The sequence below is a fragment of the Hetaerina americana genome, unplaced genomic scaffold, assembly GCF_022747635.1.
Source record: "Hetaerina americana unplaced genomic scaffold, ioHetAmer1.1.p SCAF_14, whole genome shotgun sequence".
NCBI classification, from domain to species: Eukaryota; Metazoa; Arthropoda; class Insecta; order Odonata; family Calopterygidae; genus Hetaerina; species Hetaerina americana.
In genome coordinates, this window is record NW_027286514.1 from 10,263,932 (window position 1) to 10,290,971 (window position 27,040).

Genomic DNA, 27,040 nt, shown 5'->3' on the forward strand with positions numbered 1-27,040 from the left:
TCCCATCCTGTTGATAATTTAGGCTTTCATCAGTGCTTGAAAATAGTTTTTTCGGAATAATACAAATATCGCTCGGAAAACACGATTCTTTTCTGTGTAATCGTGACAGACAAATGACGGAACTGCGTTCAAGGCGAATTTTTTATGCTGACTCAATACTTTCTCTCGCAACACCGTGATTCGAAAATTATAATTATAATCTCCTCTTGTTCAATCACTGTTTTTCCATAGGAACCTTCCCATCTCAATGGAAATGCGCCAGCGCCATTCCGATACATAAAACAGGTCCCGAGAATGATGTTTCCAACTATCCTCCAATCTCACTGCTTCCAATCCTGTCTTCCGTTTCTCAGCGTATCATTCCCAACGGGATTTATTATTTCATCTCTCCCTTTTTATTTTTCCGGCAACATGGTTTCCTCTCAGAAAGATCATGCCTGACAAATCTTGTTGTCCCTCTGCACCACGCCGTCATGGCAATAGTCAAATCAGGTCAACTTGATGCCATCTACCTTGACTTTTTCAAGGCTTTCTACACCCTCCATCATCAACTCTTCATAAACTCAGCCAACAGTTTGGGATAGATGGTATGATCCTCAGCCTTCTTTCTAGCTTTCTCGCCTACTAAACCCAGCGTGTGATACTCTCAGATGCTTCTTCCTCTTGGTCTCCTGTGGCGTCTGGATTTCCCCAGGGCAGTGTCCTTGCGCCATATCTTTTCAATTTATTCATTAATGAGTTTCCTTCCCGGCTCCTTTTCTCCCAAGTTCATATCTTCTGAATGCTGATGATTGCAAGATTTACAAGCAAATAAATAATATTTACATTCAACTTGCCTTAGATCCAATTTCCCTGTGGTGTGATACCTGGAAGCTTAACTTAAACCCTGGAAAATACAGCATCATGACTCTTGCTCTGAAAAAAACCCCTGACATTCAACTAAACCATGAATTCAACTCCCTTAAACAGAGTATCAACCATGAAAGACCTAGGCGTTTTAACCGACCGAAAACTAAACTACTCCGACCACATACAGACTGTAAAAAATAAAGCAATGTCCCTACTAGGCCTTCTTTACCGCTTCACAGAAATTAAAGATCCAATGGCACTCCATTCGTGCTTCTCAACAATTGTCCTTCCCATCGTATCATATTGCTCCCCAATTTGGTCCACCTCATCCCCAACTAATCTTAAATCCCTCGATTGCATCTTTCACTTGTTTGCCGAAATAGTCAAACGCCGAGTCCCACATTTCCGCAATATGTCCTCAAATGCTCTTCTGTCTTCTTTATCCATTTCTAACCCCCTAAACTGCAAACTTAAAGCTGATTTAAAACTCTTCCACAATATCCTAAACTCGACTATTGATTACCCTGAACTGCTCTCTCTCTCTTCAACTTCAGGATACCAACCCGATCCACTCTCACCCACTACTTACTCTATCTGCCTATTCCTGAGATATCTCTCATTAAGCTTTCGCTTTTATTTCGCCTATCCTCCCTTCTAAATTTACTCCCTCACAATGTCGATCCTTTTTATTTATCATGCAGCAATTTCACCACCCAAGCTTTATCCGGCCTGTCAACAAATTAAGTATTTCCCCTGTCGATGTTGTGGTCTCGTTATTTATTGTTATGCTGTTATTGTATTTTGTCCTTTTTCATAATTTGGTTATATTTTCATAGTAAATCGGCGCTCCTGCTGTATGTGAACTATGTTTTAAATAGATAAATAAATTGAAATGGGTTGGTAGCATAAAGCTCACCGTTTTCATCACCGCTGCTTAAATGATCAGTTGAGAAGGGTAATTTGCCAAGCGTAAATTGCGGATTTGCCCGTGTTAAAAAAACAAGTTACGCGCAAGATAAATCGAATTTTCGTACTCGATCCTTTGTCCATGCTGTGTGGAGCGGTAGAAATGAACCGTGCTAATGGGCGAAAATCATTTACGTGAGGGGTGGAGAAGAAACAGAAGGGACAGGGAAGGGAAAAGCTAACGTGAATGATGGAAGAGGCGAGGCAGTGTGAGGGGATGAACTCACAAAGACGCTTGTCGCGAAGTTGGCCCGTCTTCTTTCTCCCCTGTGATTGTTGTCAACTTCACAAGGCTTTCATTTCTCAGATGCCGAATAAATTAAATAATGATCTTTAGAGCAAGTTGAATAGTTTTATTGGGGAATGAGATAATCGATCCAACTTAAAACATTTAATATATATATATATGACTATATATATATAAACATATATATATATATATATGTTTATGTATGTCTATATATATATATATATATATATATATATATATATATATATATATATGTAGATTATCGACATCAGTGAATGAAAAATGGTTGGCGAACGGCAATTCTGGTGGGTACCAGCTCGGAATAATGAACGGAATATAAGTTGATAAACAACGCAGCGATGTTTTCGCGTTTGAAGGTAAATCTATCTTCCATAACGTGAACATACCTGTATTATATCATTTAGAAAAGCTTGACATTGTGATATACCTCTTCAAACAGCCGGAGATGGTGCTGATGTTTGTTTTCACTGTAGATTTTGAGGATTTTGTCTTCCAGTCAAGATATTGGCACCATACGGATATTGATGATTTATCTTCACGTCTACGTCTACATGGTACCCTGCATGCCACCGCTAAGGTGTGTGGCAGGGTTCAAAAGGAGGCATGCAGCTTCAAATATGAAGTTTTCTTGGCCATTAGTTTTGAATAAATTTATAACATAAATCAAATAATGAATACAACGAATCAACAGGCAAATATTCCACGGTATCTAAGCGTGGAATAATTCTCTACGCGTATGAGACAAGCTTCTGGTAACAAGAAAGGCAATAAAACAAAAGATGAAAGAATGGCAACAGCCTTCTTTTAATGAAAAAAATACACTTCTCAATCAGCTCAATTATTTTTAAATGCGCAGATGTCGTTTCGCACACGTCGTGTTTTATTATATGCACCTATAAAGACGATCATTCACCACGTAATAAGGCAGAAAGTGACATCCGAGGGTCTTTTAGCGGCTTCGGTAACATTAATGCTGGTCACGCGGGTGGGGTCTCCTTCTATATCTTAATAATATTCTGGGTAATGGGTTTCTGAGGAAAAAAATCATGCATCCGTGCACCTATGAACGTATTGGGATAACCATCACGTACCTAGTAGCATATTTGGGAGTTACACTAACATGGGCCTGGAGTAGTAACAACGTGTCAGAAATATTAACGGATCTAATATTACGGATTATAGGATCTAATTTCTTAACTGAAGAATGTAAAGAGACAAAATACAGATTTTTCTTAACAGTCGTAATTAACTTCCACAAATCGCTATGATATTACTGAAAGTCCTTGTTTGGGAGCTGCTGGAAACACGAAGCTACCATTACGATATTTACGAATAGTATGAGTTTAACGTGTACACAATAATTTTAGCACCGCTTTAGTATACTGACAGGTGAGACCATATCGAGAAGTTGAAGTAGGTTGATTGTCGGAGAAGTTTCTACAACCGCAGGAAACATCATGCGTGACAGTTCAAACTGGAGGCAAAGCAAATGTCGCCCAATGCTTAAAATTACCAATAACACTAATGGTTAATTCCCCCGTGGCCGACCTGGCACCTCCTGCTACCCATCTTTACGGCGGTTTGCATGATATAAGGGAGATGTACGTATTGTAAAAGCATACAGGTGAAGTATTGACGCAACTGTTTGTCGATAAATAAAGATAAGCGTGCTTAGAGCAAATGCTGAGATCATTTTACACCGTAAACAATACCCCATAAAATTAAACAATGATATCATAACTGAAAGGTGACTCGTAAGCAAGCAGTTAATCACATCACCCTTAAGGAAGGAATAGACATGTTCCTGGGATGAGAGGGCATTGGTGTATGTTTTTTTGCGGGAGGGATCCGGGAGTGTTCTTATCCATTCTACGAATCAATTAAGAGGATTGTTTCTGCGAAATCCTTAGAATGAAAATCTTACACGCGAGCCGGATCCGCGGAAGGTCTGAGCCTCCGGCCTTTTGGGTCAGACATTGGGTCCGACCCGAGTTCATGACCGTTTTTCTTTGCCTTCGTCATCAACCTTGAGCTTCTTCAAGGAATTCAAATTTTCATCACACAAGAAGAATTTCTTCCGTCTCGGAACATATTTTGGTCGCGGCTTGCACATGAGATCTTCGACATTAATTGAATAGAAAGGAGCTGGACCATCCACTGTGTTTTAGCCATCCAGAGAATTGTTAAAACACGGTGAAAAACTATAAGTTAGACCGCCCGATAAAATTAAAGCAATTGGCTCACAAATTGATAGATCTAAAAATTCGTTATTCACTCCCTTGATACGCGACCGCATACATAAACAAGGATAGAGAAATCAAATCGGGCTTCCTCAGTGTCTGCTATCACTTGCGTCAGATAGGCTTCTGTTACAATAAAATATTTTTTATCTTTCGTATTTTCTATCAAGAATCGATAAAATATTTTCTCACGCATAAAATAGGTTTTACTATTTTTGGATGATCAGTTCCAATTAATTTAAATAACAATCTTTTAGGTTTATCATTCAAGATCGCATATTATTTGGTACCGATTAATTTTGTGGATAGTTCACCTCGTGTATGGTAGTATTTTGCAGATCAAGTATGAACATCAAGATTGCCATGGAAAAGCTGAAGTCTTGATAACATCGCACAGAGAAAGCTGCTTAGCTCGCCATCTAGGTTATTTCCATTTTATCACCATCATGCGATAACTCACCTAAAAAAAATTAAGAATAGTTTTCAATTTTCGTACCACGATGTTAGGTGTACCTGACTCGTATCTAGCCTTTCCTCGCTAATGAAGGGGATGGTTCCGTAATGATTACTCCAAGCGGATTCCAAAGGTTGTCTGCCCTGTTAATCCCTCGTCTAAAATGTCACTCGTTGTGATCGCGTGCATGATAGCGAGGAACCGATTTCGAGCGATGTCTAGTGACGGACTCGGAATGAAAAATAGGGCAAGAGGAACAAGTGAGATGACGTCACGATGATATTTGTCTCATAGGAGGCAGTGACGACATCTTTAAAGTTTTCTCAAGGCGTCTTTGTTAGATCCTTGGTTTGAGCAGTAGACTGAATAGATCTAAGATAAGTTTGCATATTTTTAAATGCCAACTTTAGCGAACGAATTAAGCCAAAATGACGGCGGCTTTCCTTTTTAACGCGGGCTAATATGCGATCGATGGAGTCTCTGTCTCAAGGTCCTTTACCGCTTGAGTCATTCGTGACTACCTGCTTGACGTAGACGTCTTGAAAGCACTTCAGCCCCAGAGGTCTGGCAATCCTAATGTAATGCATGAATAACATGTTGAATTCATGCAACCCGATTTGATGATCGATACCCACCGAATATTATCTGAATAGGAGAGATAGAATACTCGTATGTTCTATATCAAGGAATTCACTACCGATGCACTGCCATGTGAGAGAGCATTGAGTAGAGGAACAGTCCATAGCAGTGACTCCCGAATTTTCTGCTATCTCGTTCTCTAATGTCCCTAAAAATAATTAATTAGGGCGCAGCCGCAAAACCCAAAGGTAGATAGGCAATTCGTCGCCAGGGAGACGTGTCTTGAGTCTTTAATGCATAGCAACCGCGATCTTTTGTCCTGGTGGAATAATCCTGTGTCAAAATGTGTACTTACTATTTGGACATATTTAGGCTCTACACCATAGGTTTTCTTCTGACTCAAGTTAAAAGAATACTAATAACAGACTGATGGTTCACAATTCAAATCACAGTAGTCCGAAGTTGGATTTAATTGGCAATGAAAGAGGTCGCCTATTACTAAGCCCAACATCGTGCGCCATTCACACATTTGTAGTAAACCAGTTTGTTCCCTCTTGCCGCCTTTGGTTTCCCTGGACGACCTGAAGAATCACACAGTTTAGGTGAAGCTGAGGGTTCCCAGATTAATCAACCGGTACCGAACTCGGTCCCTACGGACAGCAGACAAGCGCTCCTACGTGCGTAATTTTCCAGGATGGAAACCAACCAGCAGTGGCACTTTTCAGGAAATCTGAAATTTCGGTCCGGTAAAATTTGAAATGACGTCTTAATTGGGATCGTGATAAATGCGCATATAGTTACTTCGAAACGGTTTTTTTTCTCCATGTTGAATGAATTTTTTGCATGTATAATTATGAATGATTACCAAGGAGAGAGGGAATTATGTCCGAATGGCAATGCATTTGCACACGAGGGAAGTATTCCAGTTAACTAACGATGGTGTTAACATTAATTCAAAATCTCACTTGATATTATGGTTGTTCACTGTGATTAACGCATTTTTTTAAGTAAAGCTTAACATTTTTTTTGCACCGGCTGCTCGGCATCAATATGAGAAAATGCCATTTGAAAATCATTTTGGCATCGGTCCAGACTTTCGCTCGGGCGAATTTAGCGTCCCGGGAGGCACGATGAACAGCTCGTTTCTTTCGCTGTGCGCATTCTGTCATTTTGCAAGCCTACATCCTATCCGAATATGTATCCGCTGCCGCAGTATATTATACGGGTGCGGCCTTGGTGTTAATATTATCTTGAACTGCTGTTGCCTCCGTGCTTTTCCTGTCGTTAGCGGTTAAATGATTGCCATCCGAATTTCTGGAGCTGATCTGGGTTCGCCGACTATCTTTGAGATCATTTTCTTTAATTTTGTCGATACTTACACTGCGTATGTAACCAGCACAGAATTTTTGATAAGAAAAAACGCCCCTTCCGATACCGGTAAAAAACATTGGAACTGCTTCATTTGCGCGCTGCTTTAATCACCTCTGTAATATGACACCAGCGAATATTATAATTTTTACGACTTTTCACGATGATGATGGAGTGGGTACTTTTATTAATCAAATAGTTTATACAATTATGTAAAAAATACTTTTAATGTTAAACTTAAAAAATATATGTAGTTTAATAAGTCCATTTTTTTCGGAATTCCATCGATACCCTCATACTTAACGAAACAATTGCTCTGCAGTGCATATGATTACATTGGTTAAGGCCACATTAGATTAATAGTTTAATCTTAAATCCATAACTCTTCCAATTCTCAATTCCAAGTATGTATTCCCATTCCTTTCTTAACAAGTGAATGCCATAGTTAAGTTCTATTTTTCCTTAAAATTAGCGCCGCGTCGTTGAGAATGTGTACTGTGTTCCAGCCGAATCAATATGTTAATATAATTAGCGGAAGACCCGTTTTCAAAAACCGAAATCAGTTATTAATGGTTTACTTGTAAAGAGTAGTATTACACTCGCAATGACATTGTGATGATTCCATACTTAAATTCACACTAAGATGATATTACAGGAGTGCCCCTCTTTCCACGTGGAATACTGAATTTTTCCGTTTCTTACGCATCAAGGCTTCTGTTGATTTGCTAAAATATGAGTTACCTGTTCTTCACTCGTTATTAACTCTCTCGTCCCCGCATAACGAGTGGGAGCGTGCTGGGATATCACTCCTCTTTTAATTTGTCTCGCTTGGCCTTCAGGACCAAGCGGTAGGGAGTTGGGGAGCTTTTAAAGAGACAGTTCATTAGTTAGAAAGAGAGAGAGAGGTTGTAATTGTCTTGCCAACTACAATAAGCCCACTTATAAAACTGTGGGTTCCTCTTACGAAAAAAAGTAGCTATAGATATCTGTTATACTCTGTGCATACATTTTAAATAGACGCCCTCTACCCCACTTACCTTCGCCGCCAATCTCGTCATTCTCCTCCCCTCTGCCCACTCTTTCTTCCTCTCCCAGCTACCACCTTCGCTTTCGTGACTTAATCGAAAGCGCTTTCTCATTCTTCCTCTCTTCTTGCAGCGTTCTCGCTCACCTGCACACTTCGTTTCCTTCCGGACAACTCGATCAATCGGTGGAAAGGTCGGAAAGTTTTTAACTTCATTCAGCGAACGGGAATAAAAAGGAGAGGGAGGGACAGGAATAAAAGGGAGAAGGTCACACCTGAAATCCCATCCCCCACGGTTTTAAGCTTTCCACAATTTACTTAACTCCCGTTTACCCGTCCTGCGGCAAATCGGGTTTCCGCTCCATCGGCTGCATTAGGACGGACTGTTGCGGTTGTTGAATGGAAAGTTAGGTAACCCTTCAAATCTCCACTCGATCGTTAGACTATCAGGTGTGCATTTGTGTGTTGGAGGAATAACATAGTCGACCGTTTTTTAAGGTTTTGGGAAATAACTCCGAAATTTTTTAAAATATGCGTACACATTAATGAAAGCAATGCAAATCACCGCAGACTCATGTCTCCTGGTATCTCAGAAGTTTTATCATAAATAAATAGAAAAATAAATAAAATTTTTCCTCTTAAAGAAAGGATTTACTTCGCTTGAAAAACTGTCTTTGACCCAGCATGTGATTTTGTTGATACCAAAGACACTTCAAAGTTATTATCTCATTGTTTTAAATATTACAAATCATTTTTCATGGGGGCTATACGTATGCAATACAGTTTTTTAATGTTGCGCACATAGTTTGAAAACCTCGCCCTGTTTTTGCCGAACATTCTGCTATCTAGTGATAGCTGTAACATTTGAGTATATTTATGTACAAAAAAAAATTAAAGTGCAGTATTTAGTTGGGCAAATGAGAAAAAATGTCGAAATTGTAATGCTATCTTTCCGGAAATTATTTTATTAGTATTTTACGACACTGCATAGGATTTCGTCATACATGATCTATGTTATTGTTGTAGACACACTCGCAAAACTTCCACAAATATTCTCAGAATGTAGTAGGGTCGATAGCCGGATTGATCATGGAGGGCAGAATATTTTTAAGTACGGTCTTTTCCATGTTTCAAATCGTTCCAGCCGACGTAGCGCTAGCGTCACTCCGTGGCCTACGTCAGCGATGCTTTAAGAATATATAAATATCGACAAAAGATACGAATTTTTGCATATGATCTACGAATATACAAATTTACTCAACACTTTCGAAGGTACTTTTAAATTTACCTCGTTGATTTTAAAATTAATATCGGTTTGCACGAAATATATAGACTGTTGGAAGGTGTTTTTAACGTTCCCTTACATATGGGGAAGTATTAAGCTGTTCGAGAGAGTTGAGCTGGGTCTGAGCTGTTTTACAGAAATGTACATATATGTATGTGTATATATATACATATGTTTATATAAACCATAAACACAGTAATCAACCCGAAGGTCGGTTTAGTAGGTGATGGTAGAGTTCACCCAGTGCTAAGCCCTATACGGCGTGTGAATATTCACACATCAGGGTAGGGGGGCCAGTTCCTTTCCCTGTGCCGGTATGGTTTCCCAGGAGATCTGGTACCCGAAAAATCACTTAATCTTGGGTGGAGCTGCAGGTGCCCAGAGTGCCTTGCCCGGGAATCGAACCCGGGACCCTCTGGTCAGCAGTCCAAATATATATATATATATATATATAGACTATATATATAGACTATATATATATATACTATATATATATATATAGCACGCACACATACTAGTAGGCTACTAACTCCTATGTGTGCGTGCATGTATGTATATACGAGACACGTGTATGTACGTACTCGTATATGTACATACCATATATGTGTGTATATACTCGCACATATAGGTAAACATAATACGAGTAAAATGAAAAAGATCTCCTGAAGGCGATTTAAAGGGTTGAAACCCGGGACATGATCCCCACTTTCATAAATTAATGAGTGATGGATTAACTCCGTCAAATCATGCTTATTAGACGTTTGAACCTTGGCATAATAGCTTCCCCTTTATCTAAGATTGTGTAGGTATACGTTTTCAGGGTTGTTGCTGTGATTTATGTTCATGTAGTGGTTTCTTACCCCAAGGGTCCGGGTTCTAATCCCAGGGTTGGCTGGATTTTTCAATGGTATTCCGGTTGTTGCTTGTAGTGCTGTGGAAAGTACTTGGAGAAAGGAATGGAGAAAGCCGTCCTTCGTATTGGACGCTACTCTGTGTGAACCCTTGGCGCATTTATAAGTAGAGTAGGCTAATGTCCTGCTTAGGGTTTCTCTCTACTTTTATTCCCCCATTAAATTCTATTCCTTCGAAACTAACCCCCTATCCCTAATTGCGCAAATGACCTCAGCTGTTGGTTGTCTCTCGTGATAGCTACAACTATTAGTTTTCCTTCCAGATGGAAACATAACTACTCGGAAAACGCCCTTGTAGCACACGAATCCAGTGGAGTAATATATGAACCTAACTTTTAAAAATTAACCGGATTTAGGTGACGTTTATCGAAAGATAAATATTTTCTCAATTAAGATATGAAGTATCTATTCCAAAATTATCAAATATTCATTGAATGAAATATTTACGGTTTTCTTTTTATAAATAAATACGAGTAGTCAAATTTTTGTGAAATTCGAGCCGATTCTCTGAGTTTTATTATCGAGCGCAGCTGTTTCGCATAGCTAATGACACTTAGGGTGGCTACAAACAGGTGTCACAAATGGACTAAGGCATAGTTAAGGGGGAGACTTATAGAAACCATGAGGCATTTCTTTACTAGTTGCTGTCGCTTGAAGTGCAAGAATTATTTATGTCGCAACAGGGGCTTCATCTTGGGCCACACCCATTCCTGGCCCAAAATAAAACCTACATTATTCAGGGGGAGGGGGGTCGCTAATGAAGTGATCGGGAGAATGCGTGGAGTGAGGCTGGGACACGTTTCAGAAAGTGGTTGACTCACGCGTATTTTTGACAGGACGTGCCCTTGAACTCAACAAATCTGCCTCCAGTAAGATGGATTAGGGGATAAGGCAGGAACATCGCTTTAATGAGCCTGTTGACTTATATACAGCTTGCTATGACATTCCGAAGTCATCCAAAAATACATTTAATTTGTATGACAAGACGAATAGACGATTTCTTCTATCCCTTGACGAAAAAAAGGGGCCTCAACTCACAAGGGACTTTTTATTTTGAGGATTTTATTGAAGGTATAGGAATTTTGTCAGCGCGATTTTGGAAGCAGAAATGGGATCTCTCAGACGTTGTACTAATTACTAGGTATCATCATCATTATCTCAATCCTGAGATTGGCTTACTCTAGGCTTCCATTCTTCTCTATTCAGTGTTAATTCCCTCTCACCCCCTGATAGCTTTTCTTGTTAAGTCCTTCTTAATTTATCCTAGTATGTACTTCCCTCTTGATCTTCCCCGCAGGATCTTCCCTTTAATGTTCCCTTATTGTTTCCAATTAATCTATCATGTCCATTCCATCTATATCTCCGTTGCCACAGGCTTCTCGATATGCTATTTTACTAGGCATTAATTTAATAATGCTAGCTACATATTGAGTCCCTCATTGATCGTGTGCAATATATCATTGTGGTAATGTTCCCTAATTGATTTATACAGTAATTAAGTTATTTTTCGCACAAAAAGACTCAACACAAGCAACCTATGCTTCTATGGTTAGTCGCGGAATCTGGGTTATGCTGTTCAATGAATACGTTTATGTATAAATAACCAAGTTATTATTTTTATTCCATTTGCATTGCCATACTAGCATTGTTCTTCCGATCGGGCCTTGTGGGGCTAAGAAAACCATAGTCTTGCGTTTTGAATAAATGTTAGCATAAAGAAACCAGGTCGCCGTTGTTATACCATTTGAGCTCTCATCATTACCATGTGACAGTCTTTCCGAGCACTGTTCATGCGTCAGCCGCAAGTTCAATGAGCATTCGGTAAACCCACACAATGAGCCGGAAACTCTTTTAGTTAGGCCGGATATATGCTCCATATGTATGAAATGTCCTGTGTGCTGAAAGTCAACGTAAATATTCAGCTAAGATAATCGTCGATGGAGCCGAGGCCCTTCCAAAAATAGTGCTCCCGTGCCCCGTCTTCCTGTTGGTCTCCATGGGAAACGAGAACTGCAAATAACACCGGATGTACTTATGTATGGAGCACCATGGAGATTGAAGCTACCATGTTACTCGTGTTGCCATCGCGCGGAAAAGAATTTAAAAGACATGAAGTCCGAGGCATTCGGTAATGTTTTTGGAAACGGAGATAATTTTTCTCAATGGCAGATAAGTATTAATTCCACAAGAGCATATGACACATGCATACATATGTTCAGTAGAGCTTACTGCTACTACCGTAGAATGAATTTCATCGCAGTTCTAAAAGCGAATATTTCCGACTATAGGCTGGTTTACTCTCACAGGGAATATTCACTTAATAATTCCCTACAGATATATTTCCCGGAAAACAGCGATAAAGTTAAAAGACACATATTTGGAACAGTTACATCGCGATAGGTTATTCAGTCCACCATATATCATCTTGAAAATATCAATACGATCAGTTTGATCCATAGTGATTTTTTAAATTCAATTTGTTGAGCTTTCCCGCTCAGATACGGAGAAGGCACACGAAAGTTTAAACTTTACTAGATTCACATACCGTTGCACCACCCTCCGTTGCCCATAATTCCACAGCATTCTGTAAGGGAAAGTTTCTTCGCCTCATTTGGTAGAACTCATAGGTAACATCCAGGGATTTCAGGTATTTACTATGTTTGGCTAAAAATTTTAGCAAAAAATTGGTCACGGATCGTTTGTAAATTTTTAGAAATTTGAATGGTGTGGTGAGAATCGTGTGACATTTTGGGTAAAGGAATTGCAGGAGAAGCTTAAAAATTGATTTAAAATTTGACAGGGGGTGATCAAGGGGTAAATCTCTATTCCCTCATGATAAAAAACTTTGCTCACATGACGCCACGATGATCTCCAATAAGATACTTAGTGAAGAAAACTTTTCCGCGTTGAAATCCTTTGTCCGTGTAGGACGAACATTTAACGAGGTGTCTGTGTACCATAAAGAGGCACTGCTAAGGCAACAATCACTAAAACTTCTCTGTAGCCTTAGGATAAAAGCGATCTGGACCCCACTTATTTGATCTTTACTGCCGTATTTTTCATTCCTTTGGTCGTATAAAAAAACTCAGACAATAATGCTCGTAAACTCGAAGGAAAATTGTTTCCCTCGAGGATTAGGATCGTTTTAACTGCAATGGAAATCCGTCGGTATCCTAAATAGAGTGGATATAAATAGATAAATATATATATATGTATATATATATATATACATATAAATTCTGGGAAAAATAACGATGCACATTTCCCTCTCAAACGACCTCGTCGAATGCCCTACGAAGCTCAACGGGGAAAGTTCTGATTGCATGGAAGAGGATTATTTTTAGCGGGCTCCACATCTTAGGCACGGCTTCGCTGTGCACATATAAAAGGTTTTTGATGGCCAACGTGAAAAAACCCACGCTGTCTGAAACTAAAGGGCAGCAATGAGAAACAAAGCCAATATAATGGTCAGATTGAACAGGCGGGGGAAATAATCTTTAAATCATGGAACAACTCAGGCAGGTTGAATGGAACATACTATTTTACTTCGTCGGAATCTCCTTCTTGCCTCTTAATCACATCGTAACGCATCGCATTTTAGATGGAGATAGATACCGATGCTTTCGTCTGTCAGATATGTTTGTCCTACCTTAGGCCCCTAGTTTATAAATAAATAAAATATGTATATATATGTATATATATATATGTATGTATGTTTATTTATAGCAGGATAAAGTTTATATACATACGAGTATATATGTGCTTGGAAATAAATATAAGGAAAGGGGATAGAACCACACATAAAGGACTAACACAGGAGAGGTGGGAGGGGCGGAGTCGTGCAGATCACCAGTGTAAAAATATTTATATATATATATGTGTGTGTGTGTGTGTGTATATGTATATATACATATGTGTGTATATGTATATATATATTTATACATATATATAGAGAGAGAGAGGGAGAGAGACACTTATATCGATGATGAAGAAGCACTCACGAGAGCAATATAACATTTCGACGGCGCAATATTACACAGAAATAAAATAAAGGACACGTGAAAGGACACGCAGGCCTTAGAGAAGGCGGTAAGCCCAAACTTTCTGAAATATGAGGGTCCTTTTACGTGTTATCGATTTTATTTTTGTGTTCTATTGTGCCGTCCAAATGTTATATATGTACGTGTGAACTCTAACTGCTCCCGCTTCGCTCCCTCCACCGCCATTCATGATACATGTAAAGGGAGATAAAAATACTTTTATAATACTATATACACGTAGTACTTATTTTAATCAGCACCACCATGCTTATCAGCCGACAGGCTTAATTCTTCTTGGGCAAAGCTGACTGTGCTCAGAAGCATCACCCAGAATCGAACCCGGGTGCTCCGCTCAGCAGATCAGAGCTCTACTACATCCTGGAATGCCACGTCATCCTTATTTTCATTACAGCAATATAAATACACGAAGAAATTTTAAATAAATGTCGGCCTGTGCACATAAATGAATTAAGAAGTGGGTAAATATAGTATGTGCATCCTAATTTGATTTCTCCATTGATTTCTTTGGGGTATTTTCCTCCATCAAACTTCAACGATGATACGGGTTATTATGAAGACTCGTTTCATATAGATTTGATTTTTAGGATATTTCGGAATATTTTTTTAATAATATTCTCTTAAATTTTAATTTCAAATTTGTACATTGTAAAAACGAGGAAGTAAATTCGGTATCCTTTCTTGTAACAACTCTCTCAAATTCATTCTTGTAAATTATTTCTAGTTTAATTTTGTTGACAAACCAAAGCCTGCGAGCAATAAATATAATAAAAAGTAAATTTCTTTAGTTGGGGAAGACTGCCAACTTACTCCTTTCTTCCACGCAACCCTAAAAAATTTCGCAGTCGGTAGGATTCGAACCTACGCTCCCAGAGGGAATCTGATTTCTAGTCAGACGCCTTAACCACTCGGCCACGACTGCTTTGAATGTAGTTTGTTATATTACTGAAGTAATTATCCGGAGTCGAACTAGGGAATTCATTTTATCAAAACGTAGCTTATTGTATGCGGTGTGACAGTAATTAAATTATGTACAAAGTTTTTGAAGTTCTCTTAACCTCTGGTTCTTGAATGAAGCTGAGTGCTGGAGAAAAATATTGAATGAAAACGTTGCAGTTTTAGACTTATCTTTGCAGAAGAACAGAATATGATAAATATAAAATATAAAACCGCCGCTCGTAAATCGTCAACCATTGTGGCATATTTTAAACTACGAGTACATCAGAGTATCGATTATTTCATATTCTTTAAATTTTAGGGATCAATCAACGTCCTCCTTTGCGTATTAATCATATCTAACTTTCAAATTTTGACGCCCATCTTTGCAACTCCTAGTCCCTTACTCTTAGGAGATATACAAATAATAGAGTGGTAGAATCGATTGAATTTTATTCATAAATAGTCATTAAATCCATTTACATTTATTATAATGGACATACTGCGCTTCACTCGCTTGGCAATTTGATAATGGATTGGTGTTGATTTTCGATTGCATCGTGATGAAAATGGTCAAATGAACAAATGATCCATGGGCAGACAATAATCGTTGTGTTGGCGTAGTGCTACCGTTATGTTCTAACGGATGACTCTCGCGTTAAAATGAAAAACATTAGGGAAAGCAAACACCGAAATGAAAGATGAAATTTTGAGTGGTCCTATTTATCGGGACCCTCGTGCAAACACTATGGAAAACATCAAGGAAGACAAACACTGAGGACTATAAGTGAAATTTGTGGATTGGTAACACCGCGCTGAAGTTTTCGGGTGACTGGGTCCACTCCTGCGATTCCTTTGTCTCCCGCGAGTGAAAAGACGATGCTGACGTGCTGGGAAGATGGAGAGAGAAAGTGGAGAAGGAGAGCGCGGAGGAAAGCCGGCCGGTTAGAATCAAGTCACGGACCCCTCACGTCCAGCTTTTTTTGTTATTTTTCGTCAATTCTTTTTGTTGTGCTCTCCTGCACACACTCTCATTCTTTCTCTTGCTCCTTTTGGATGGGCGGCGAATATCCCCGCACCCTCCATCCCTCATTCTCTCTCTTTCTGTCTCCTACCATTGCCAGATCCGAAAACACCCATTGTCTCCCGATAAAAGCCAAGGAAGAGAGAAAGGGAGAGAGAGGGAAAAGAGGTGGAGTGTGTGTGTGGGAACAGGGGGAGAAAGGGGGGGGGTCAACGAAGGAGTGAGAGTGATGGGATGGAGAACAGTATACGGCGCCGCTTTGTTCGGTCCTTTTGCCTCGATATAAACGACTCTCTTTATAAAGAGAAGTTGGAAAAAAATGAAGAAAAGATGAAGACGACGTCTTGGGCGCATACGAAAGGGATGGGAAAGGGGGAGGAGATTTTCTTCCCTGGGGTGTATTATTCTTTCCACCCTCCCTCCCTCTCTCTCGTACGCGCGTGAAAGAATCCCGCCCCCACACTCTCCCTTTCGCTCAAGATCGAACTCGGGACGGAGATGAAGCAGAACCGTAAAAATGAGTGACTCACCGCCACCCTCCCAGTCGATCGTTTTATAAGCATTTGAGACCGGGCGACGGAGAATCTTGTGGGGGCATTTGGCAACACTGTTGCCTTTAGCGGGCCATATCTATGGGTGCCGGCCAGGGGTTACGGTTTTATTTTTCGACGACAAATTTCTGTTTATCGAAAAGTAACGAACAGATTCCTGATCACGAAACGTCGGATTTCATCGGAAATTAGTGAGAGAAGTGCTACTGTATTGCATCAATTTGATAGCCAGAGGTTAGGTTATTTGTCGGCGATAAATTCATGTGTATCAAAATAAAACGTATCAAAAACTGGTACTGAGCAAGTAATGCCGGAATCCTTCATTTTTTTATGGGAGAAAGAGCAACGACATTGCGTCTCATTCACATCCAGGGAAACGTTATTTCTAGACCATTAATTTCATTTTTTCAAAAAATAGCTAATCAACAACTGATCTAGGGTACGAAATGACAGATTCAACCTCAATCAGTTTTAGTCGTAAAAGAGTAACGATTTTGCGTCTCATCCACCTTAATCCGCCTTTAGTCGAATTTTAGAAGACGATATAGGTGCGATTAAATGGGAATATCCATCGCATGACTTTCTAATAAATGTATGTATAACTTTTACCACACATGTAGGGATATCTCTGCTACTCTTCTTTTCACTCAATATTAATCAGTTTTTGGGTTTTTTGGGTAATATGATACATTTATCTCATCTGATTATATTTTAATAACGGTAACATGTAAAAGTATCCATTAGTTTTGGCTGCAATCCGCTTCATGCTTATTCTTACGAGATATGCGGATGCAATGAGGAACAGATGCCATAATTTCATCTTTCGTTTGGACTCACTCAGCCGTCAGCTTAAGTCAGTGATCAGGGGATATGAAGTGGTCATTTATCAGTTGATGTTTTTACTTGGTGTAGAGTGTAACTTTTTATAAATATTTATGGTATTTGATTACATATAATTAAGGTATAATACTCTAATGTTTAGTCATAGCCTTATTGCAATATAATAACATTAAAAGTTGTTGAGTTGCTTCCACATTCCACTTCCAACGCCTTAAAAACTGGAAAAATCGTGCATAGTATGAAGAAATGAACGCATTTTTTAAATACCTAGGAAAATGAATTTCTGTTTAACCTGACAGTTGGAAAAATGTCTCTATTTTTCTTGATTTCACGCTTTTATTCCCCTATTCACAAGTTAGGCTAACGAAGCCCAAGGAGTTGTAATGTGGAAATTGTAAATAATTTGTTATCACATGTTTAAAATAGAATATCGTATTATTTTTCAAGGCGTTACAATTTTCATTATCTAACCTTGTTACATTTCTTCCACCTCTGTCAAAGTATTTTAGTTTTATCTTTAGCTTTAATTACTTTTAACCCGTTGACGTTTATTAGCGAAGTTCTTTTTTGTGAAAACGCGTCCGCTTTAAATGTGGCTAATCATTATCTTATTTTCTCTTCTCTCCCTCGCTCCTCATTTTCCATCCCCTTCCGTCACTTGAACGACTTCGTCCCTCTTTCTCTCCTCACCCCTCTCCTTTCTTCACGTTTCCCTTTCACCGGCGCCGACTGACCAACGCTTCTTCCCTTCCCTCCATCGCCTCCCTTCCCACCCCTCTTCTGCCCGAATAACCACCCGCCTCTTTTGACGAAAACAAAATATCCTCTCCCTCTCCCCCTTCTCGACTCTACCTTACCACCCCAAAACACTCACTTTCCTTCACTCCCACCACTCTTTCCAATCTCCACAACTATCGCAAAAAAACGCTTCCTCCTCCTGCTCACTCCCTTCTCCGCCTGCCATGTTATCTGCCTCCCCCCTACTCCTTATATCCAAACATCTCCCACTCCCTCTCTCTTTCCTCCTTACTGCTGCTTTTTACCTCCTCCTTGTCCCTCTCCTCCTCTTAACCTACCTCCCACTCTCTCCCCACCCTGTCCGCCCTTCCTCTCTCTCTTCCCCCGGCTCCCTTCCTCCCTCCCACCCCATCTTTCCATTTTCAGCAGGGGACCCCGTCCACCAGATATAGAAGCGTGACGCCATAAGACAAGAAGCGGGGAGATAGGGAAGGAGAGAGAGAGAGAGAGAGTAAAGCGGCGGTGTGGGAAGTGAGAGAGAGAGAGGAGGGAGGGGAGCTTCGCGGAAGAGGGGAAGGGAGCCATGATGATGTCGAGTACTGCAACCCTGTTCCTATGCGAGCGGAGACCTCACCGCGAGGGTCTTCGACTGAGTCTAAACCGCAGCCTTAGCGACCCAAACGGCGGTGGCGGCGGCGTCGCCAGGGAGGCCGGAGCAGGCACCAGTGGCAACACCCTCAAGCCATTCTGCACGAACCTCCGCAAGGGGGCCTTCAGCTTCAACCACCACCACCGGCGCCCCTGCACCTCTTCCTCGCACCACCACTTGTTCCCCCCCTCACCCTGCTCCCCCGCATCCTCCTACTCCTCCTTGACCTCCCCCGTCTCCCCCCTTCCCCCTTCGCCACTCTCCCCTTTCCCCCTCCCCTCGCCCTCCTGCTCCTCCTACCCATCCTCCCCGGCCTTCTCCACCTCCTCCTCCGCCTCCGCCTTCTCCATCTCCTCCTCCTCCTCCTCGTCCAATTCCTCCCCGCCGAAAAGATTCAAGCTGGAGCCCGCGCCAGGAGGTCCTCCGCATCCTCCTCCTCTCGTCGGCGGAGGGATGCAGGGCGGGTGCGCCGGTGTCGGCACCACCGCCGCATCGGTGGGAGGATGCCTGCTCTTCAGCCCAACCTCCAGTCCCCCATCCAGCCTGGCCTCCAGCCCGCCCTCCAGCCCCCTCTCAGATGCTCCGGCCGTCCTGACCAGGGCCCTTCTCCTGGAGAGAGTCAAGTCGCTCCAGCCGGATACCCTGGCCGAGAGACTGGCCCGCGTTAAAGTCGATGACTGCAAGGGGGTGACATCCGATGGGGATTCACCTCCGTTCCCTGGGCCGGGGAATGATGAGGGGGATCCCAAGGGGAGGGAGACCGGAGGAACCGATGCGGAGGACGGTGGGGACGAAGGGGATAGGCTCTTGCTGCTCGACTGCCGGCCCTTCCTGGCTTACAACGCCAACCACATCCGCGGCGCCATCAACGTCAACTGCTCGGATAGGATCAATCGGAGGAGGCTGCAGACGGGCCGGGCGGCGCTGGCGGACCTCGCGGCGTCGGCCGAGGGGAAGGCTAGACTAAGATGGTCGGCGTGGCCCTGCCCCCCGCCGCCGCCCCCCTCGGAGGTGGAGGCAGAGGAGGGGAAGGGCGAAGCCTCCGTCCCGGTGGGTGTTGACGGAGGGGTCGCCGCCGGGTGCAAGAGCATCCCCGCTCCGGGAAGGAAGCCGCCGCCCCCGGAGGAGGTAGTGGTGTACGACGAGGGTACGGTCGATCTGGATCAGCTGCCGCCGACGCATCCGCTGCTCCTGGTGCTGGCTGCCTTGGCCAATGACCAGAGATGGGAGCCGTCCTTCCTCATAGGTGAGTGTATCCCCCCCCCCTCCGTCTTCCCACGCCAATGTCACTCCCTCTCCGTGGTCGACGCGCGATGTTCCCCTCCCTCCCACGCGCCTACCCCCGTTTCTTTTTCGAAAAGCGCGCTCCGCCTCGCCCCCTTCCCTTGTTTTCACATGTCTAGCGATGATGCGTTCCACGCCCTGTCTGCTTCTTTTTTTTCACTCCCACACTTTTGTTTTGCACTTCGCCTTCCTTTCTCTCCCTCCTCCCTCTCGCAACCCCCCCCCCCCGCCATCACCCTTCTGGCTACCCCCCACTTCTTCTTCCTCCTCCTCGCTTTATTTCGCCTCCTCTCACACTCCGCCCCCTGCCTCAAAACTCCCCCGCCCACCTTCCTCAATAATTTCTCCAGATCCCCTTTCCACCCCACGCATCCCTTTCCTCATCCCTGCCCGGCAAAACGCTCCCTCCCGCCCCTCATTGCCGACGCTAAGAAAGTTCCCGAGCACGTGCACGAGGGCTCGTCGTGGGGCGACGGCGTGGGTGTTGTATCGCGATATTTGCGAACGGCGGAAATAAAATAATGAAACGCATCCGAGATAATGAAAGGGGCAGGGTGGCGGGGTTTGAGGTGTTGCGGCTGGTGATAAATAAAAAGCATTAAAGGAGGAATGAGGAGGATGAAATTTTATCGCAGCCGTATAGGTGTCAGGATCGGGTGTGCAGTTGATTGGTTGTCATGGGAATTATTTTCGAACAAAAGTATCCAGGTTATCTTTGGGGTAGAATCGAGCAAGAAGTAGTGGACTCAAAGACTAGTCCAACTTTAATTCTGTAAGAATTCTACAGTTCGCCATTAGCGGTACGTACACGTCATAATTACGCTGCATCGTTATGGCACATTGGTGAATAGGTATCGGTATGGCACAAAACTAAACTTTATAGTGCAAAGTCATTTCAAGTGGTTGATATGGAGTTCAGCAAAGGATTTGAATGATAGATGCTCGTACTAATTTGACGAAAACCCACATCGCACAATGTTAATTAATAATTACTCCTAACGCCTGATAGGGTAGCTTTTCGTAGTATTTTTCATCGATTTTCTTGCTTCTTTCTTTGAAAAAATTATAATTTTGTGTGCAGATAGGACGCTTGAGCAAAAGTGCGCCATTAAAATTTTTAATTTTTACTATGGTGAAAGTTCGTGTATTCTCTCTTCTTCTCGTATTCTTTTGAGAGCTACCAGAACAAATGCTGTTTTCCACGAATTTGACCGTAGGGTCCATGTGGTCTAGTACGCGTACCCACTTCCGGGCTGAGTTTCAATATTTTCGTCGCTCCCTCGCGCGAGAGCAAATCCTTTCCTTCGAGATCTATTGAAGACGTTTTCAGGTCTCTTGCTTCGCTTAATTTTTCCGGCATGTCGTAAATCACCCTGGTCACTCATTACCATTCTGGCTCGGGACGCCGGTGAGCGAGGGGGGGGGGGAAGGTTCACTTCCCTTGGGAAAACTTCATTTCGCGAAGCGAAAGTCGACTGCGTGTTAAAACGAACACGTTTATGTATGCGGTCGGTGGAAAGCCAGGATAAATTTCAATTGCAAGAGTGAAAATCGAATGAATCACTTGCCGTACGCTTGATGAGTAACTTTTATTTGACATCGTCGCGGAAACGATTGTTTAAAAACGCATCGGGAAAATCAACTCGAGAGGAATGAATTGAATGATCGTAGAAAGGAGAACTCGGTGGGTTGTGAGATTCGAATCCCGAGGCTGATAAAATTTGATGATGATGATAAGCGGTAGTACATTCAATCATCCTCCAGCATAAAACCAGGAAATTGGCCAAGTTGCTAATTGACCATAGATAAATGACAAATTTCCGTCGGAGCATCCGAAGAGGCGTATTAATAGCTCATGTAGGATGTTTCCTTATTCGTCCCTTCCCGTATTTCCTAACTGTAGCTCAGGAATTGTTTAGAAATTTCATCTCCACTGTTATTTCTGATAACTTACTATCGTGGTTTTTTTGCATAACCTGATACGCTCTAAGCAGGATAGCATTTCTTCATATATACAATCAATTTGATTCAGCGCGAACATTTTTTCTCATATACGAGGGTCATCCGGAAAGCAGTACCCGTTCGTGCCGCATGAAGTGCTGACGACGCGAGTAGCCGCTGGACGAGGTCAGATAGCTTCAGTGGCTTGTCTGCCTTCTCTGAGCCAAGTTGCGTGACGCTAGCATTGCCTGTGTTGTTTCTGTGATTGTTTACAATGTTTAAAAAAATTGAGAACGCCGCCAGTTGTGAAGTGAGGGCAGTGATTAAATTCCTCAATGCAAGAAACGTTCGCCCATGTGATATTCATCGCCAATTAAAGGAGGTGTATGGAGACAATGTAATGGACGAGTCGTCTCTTCGGCGGTGGTGTCGCAACTTCAACATGGGGAGGGGGAACACACACGACGATGAGCGTTCGGGGAGACCGTCTGTCATTACAGACCAACTGGTGAGCTCAGTTGACGAATTCGTGAGGAACGATCGGCGCGTCACAATTGATGACATCTGTGAGCATTTTCCCAATGTTTCTCGAACAATTGTTCATGAAATTGTTAAACACCATCTGCATTATGCAAAAATTTGTGCAAGATGGGTCCCTCGCGTATCTCAATGAGCTGGCGGCGAAGGACTATGCAGCAGGAATACAGAAACTTGTCACACGTTATGACAAATGCCTTAATTTGCTTGGAGATTATGTTGAGAAGTAGTTTAAAGTATCCTCTTTCAAATAAAATTTTTTATGTTTGTTAATATTTACTTTTGTGTCTTTATTTCACGAACGGGTACTACTTTCCGGATGACCCTCGTATTTCTTTATTACAATACATCTGGTTGTAATTGATGTGAGAACATTCTTCAAAATTTTCGGGAACAAGGACTGTCTTCGTCAAATGATCGTGCTTCATTCCATACTTATTAATGAATTGCCCGCGTGAAATGAACAAAGATGGACAATTTCAGAAAAGAAATACTTGGTTATTCCACATATATTTTTTATTAAACACGGCCCGGGTTTCGACTTACAAAGACATCATAAGTCGAGACCCGGGTCGTGTTTATTAAAATATATGTGGAATAACTAAGTATTTCTTTTCTGAAATGAATCGCTTCCGCAAAGTATCGCCTGAAACCATTCTGTTCGTGAACATGGGCAACTCCCCCGTCTTTTCTGCAGCAACCATTTTTCTCTTTCCGCTCCTAGGGATTCGCCAACCGAAGAAAATGAGCTTAGGAGACAATATGTCACGGGAAACTTAACTCGACGAAGCACTTGAGAACCTCGCTCTCATTGCACTTGACGTGAAAGCCCTTTGCCAATACGGCGTGCATTTCCCTGCCCTCCTCCCACCCGGACTGCTTCTTCCGCCCTCATCCTTTAAGAATGAGGCACTAACTATTTTCGCGCTCCCAAAAACCCTTCTGGACATGCTTTGTTTGTTTCTTCATCCCGTCCAGGGCCTCCCACATCCCCGCGGTGGGTGGCGTGGTAACCCAGCACCCGATATCCCTGGAAACAAATCGCCGTCGCATGCAATTGCCGTTCTCCTCCGTTAAATGCTCAATTTTCTCATTTCTGCTTTGGTGACTGAAAGCCCCGCTTCAAAACGTCGTGAAGGCGACACGAAGACCGCTTAAATGAAATATATTTCCGGTCAGTGTTAAATTTGGTACCACTAATAAGTGAAAGACGTTTAACCCGTGCATTGGAAATTAATATCTGAGTTTATTTGAAGTCCATGGAAATTTTCGCTACTGTTCTTTTGGAAAATTCAATAATTTACTTTCTTAGTTGTCCCCATTTTTGGTTGAAATGTAACGTTGAAAACCTTAAGCTCCCATATTTCATGGCTTTCTGAGGAAGTAGGCAGTTTGAGTTTTTGGGGTAATATCCAGGCGTTCGTTAAGTTTACCATCATAGGCATCAGTTAAATTTTATTAAAACCTCAGACCTTATACAGCAACGTCAAATCCAGTTTAGTATGGTTTTATTTATATTGAATGCAAATATGAATAGTAAACTAACCGTGTATAACGTCTCCGTATTCGCTCCGCAATAGTTCAACATTAATGGATAGACTCTTGCAAATATCCCAGCCTGAGACCTTTAATTTCTATAATTGGAGCGTACGACCTACTGAGTAATTATGTATTAAGTTCATCCACTTGCTGCCGAACACACGCTAAATAGTGACCGGACGGCTTTATAGAGGGCATGATGGATTTACGTGCTGTCCACTCTTTATTCAAAGACTCACCTGGTAATTTTTGTCGTCCGTAGTAATTATAAGTAGAGTGAAGCAGATTTGAAGTAACTGTACTTTCGTTTTTGCAGTCTAAAACTTTTTCATCGCATTTCATGGATAATTTAGAAAAGCAACTAATTGAAATTGTAATATTTTGTTGTTTTCAGACCACGTCAAACGATTCTTCATAAACGGAAACCGAATGTACTCTTTAGTTATTCTAATTCCTGATATCAAGATGTAAACCTTTAGGAAACCAGCAATTCATTTGACGCCACAGGCGAACACTTAAAGCATAGATATACGACATTCGAATACGTAAGAGTATCGTATACGAAATGATACTCATATTAGCGCTTGCGGTCGGTTTCGTTGTATCCTTCCTCCTTACAAAAATGCACCCATACTGGACGACTTCGCTTTAACAGGCGTGGTTTTTTTCAGCATCGAACCTGAGAGGTCTGTGAGCTGTTTGTTACGCTTCCATGTTTCAGCTTCCAGTAAAAATCACTTCAGCAACGACCTAGGAGATTTCTACAGCATGCGCATTAGTTGAAGAAGATTGTATCGAGATTGCAAGTGTATGTCGTTTTGCATAAATTTTCTTAATTTGCAGTATTAAGTGCTCGCTGTCAATTGGCAACGGTAATACAAGAACATATCATTTTGTTTTTTTTAATAGAATTAAAAAAATAAAGATTTTTTGCATGGTCTAATGGCAGAAAAAGTGTACAACCATGAGAAATGTGGATTAATGGCTCATAAATGCATGCCATTTTCACGAAAAACTGATGTCATTAGCGGATTATATAAGATTTATAATAGTGTTAACATTACGGTACATACCCTTTTTAAAAGTTATGTTAATAAATTTGTGGGAAAAAACATTCGAAATTTCATAATTTCAAAATTGGCACCTCGGATGTACAAGTAGAGACTTGCTTGCGTTTATAAACTGTAAATTCACTTCGTATTTGTTTGCAAACTACGCATGAATGGGTGTCGAATTATTTTTCATCACTCGTCATTAATACATGTAGTAAGAAGGCACATGAACTCGTGTTGTCTCAATCCAACTTCCCTCCATTTTCCTTCCTTCCCTCCTTTTTTGAATGAAACAAAATAAATTTCGTTTAAAACGATTAGTAATTTTACATATTCCCTTAAAAATTACTGATTATAAACTTTACTCAATGCGATTCCATTTGATGAAAGAATAAGTGAACGAAAGTATTCAGCAGCGCGTTATCTCAGTAATTATCGGATAATTGACTGTGGAAACTACTCCAATCTAAGCCATAAGGCTCGCCTTATTCATAAATATAGGATTTGAGGGGAAGCATGCTCCTTCGACTATACCACTGATTTCCTACGATCTTCTGATACGCAAATATATTGGATATTAGGAGTTGTCCGAAACATACCTCTGGCTTGAACCTGGAACATTCCATACGGGAGCTCAACTCTCTACCCCATTGAGCACCACCACGCTGTTGGCTAAATACTGAAGCTTTGTGAAAATTTGTTGGTGACAACTTGAGGAAAAAGTATTGCCCAATATATTTAATTTGATTTATTGGAAATTTGAAGTTTAAACCATATAAATATATAAAATATCAGAGCTGCAATTAAATTTCACTTAAGACTAAAATTTGCAGAAGTCTTGGAACACGTGTACTCCTAATAAAATTATAAAATCTAACCCTTCTTGCTGTAAAGATTTGTCAGCATTATCTTGCCCGTAAATCCCAATCGCACCTACTCATAAAAACACATGCACAGGGAGAAATCATCGGGAAAATGGTTGAAGCTGGCCACTTCGGGGACTATTAACTGAAATACGGAAGTTTTCTACGAACTATAAATAATTCTAACGGATAAAGTATTGCAAAAAATATTTCTTTATCTACCCAGAGAGGATTGGGCATGTTTATCTTTCCAAGTCGAAATGATTTTATTCAATGTGTGTGTATGTGCCGTAAGGATTTCAGTAACAATTGTAAAATTCATTTCTTTTTCAACCAACATATTTGAATAAAGCATTAACTCTTTGTTTTTGCTAACAGGTTTTATTGTTCAAGACAGGTTTACGCTAAATGTATGGTCGATTGGTCATTGAGTACACCGCTATGCCAATTCAATCATATTCTGATAACTTATTTGTTTTTCCACTGTTTATTTAAGTTTTTGAAAAGTTTATTCACTCATATTGCTTTCTTTGAATTTTTCTTAGCTGAAATATCAGAAAATCTCATTAATATCACAAATGTTATTTCGGCGGTGCTAGCTATTTGTCAAGTCTTAGCAAGAGGAATCGCATTATTTTTTATAGAAAACGTAAATTCTGAAACGAGTTGTTAGGTTCCTTCAGACATAATTTTCTCTCCCAGCCATCTTTTGACCACCTGACGCCATTTCTGTTATGGGAACACAAATAGAAAGGAGTATAGAATATAAACAGGATGTCTAGATGTGGATATCGAGAAGGCCTTCGACAAAACCGAGAGGGTAATTTTAATGAAAATGATGCAGAAGACTGGATGATACCCTGAGAAAATATTAAGAGCGGCATAGAAATGGCCTCGGGCAGAAGTGAAGGTGGGTGGTGAGTTGATTAGGTTGATTTTGCGGACGATCAAGTAATATTTATAAGTAAATCAAACGGTTACAGCTATTGGTGAGTATATCAAATAAATACAAGTATGCCTTTTATGCCTGAAGTATAGGATCCAAGTCAATCAAAATTAAAGGGTAAGTAATGACATTCCC

General features: G+C 41.3%; 1 protein-coding gene, 1 long non-coding RNA gene and 1 other non-coding gene across 3 annotated transcripts in view; 2 read left to right on the forward strand and 1 right to left on the reverse strand.

Annotated features, from left to right (window-relative positions):
• The window catches only part of LOC139686326 (uncharacterized), a 125,605-nt gene extending 106,297 nt beyond the window's left edge, over nt 1-19,308 (forward strand). Inside the window, exon 3 of the long non-coding RNA XR_011700364.1 lies at nt 18,521-19,308. This is a non-coding gene — a long non-coding RNA (uncharacterized lncRNA). The remainder of the gene's footprint in view (nt 1-18,520) is intronic.
• On the reverse strand, nt 14,846-14,927 carry TRNAS-AGA (transfer RNA serine (anticodon AGA)). The gene has a single exon. It is a non-coding gene; the product is annotated as a tRNA-Ser (tRNA).
• A 108-nt stretch (nt 19,309-19,416) lies between the features above and the next one.
• LOC139686399 (dual specificity protein phosphatase 4-like) overlaps nt 19,417-27,040 on the forward strand; it is a 280,627-nt gene continuing 273,003 nt past the window's right edge. The window contains exons 1-2 of the mRNA XM_071583592.1: nt 19,417-19,430; nt 19,499-19,989. Of these exons, the coding sequence (XP_071439693.1) occupies nt 19,417-19,430; nt 19,499-19,989 (505 nt within the window). The remainder of the gene's footprint in view (nt 19,431-19,498; nt 19,990-27,040) is intronic.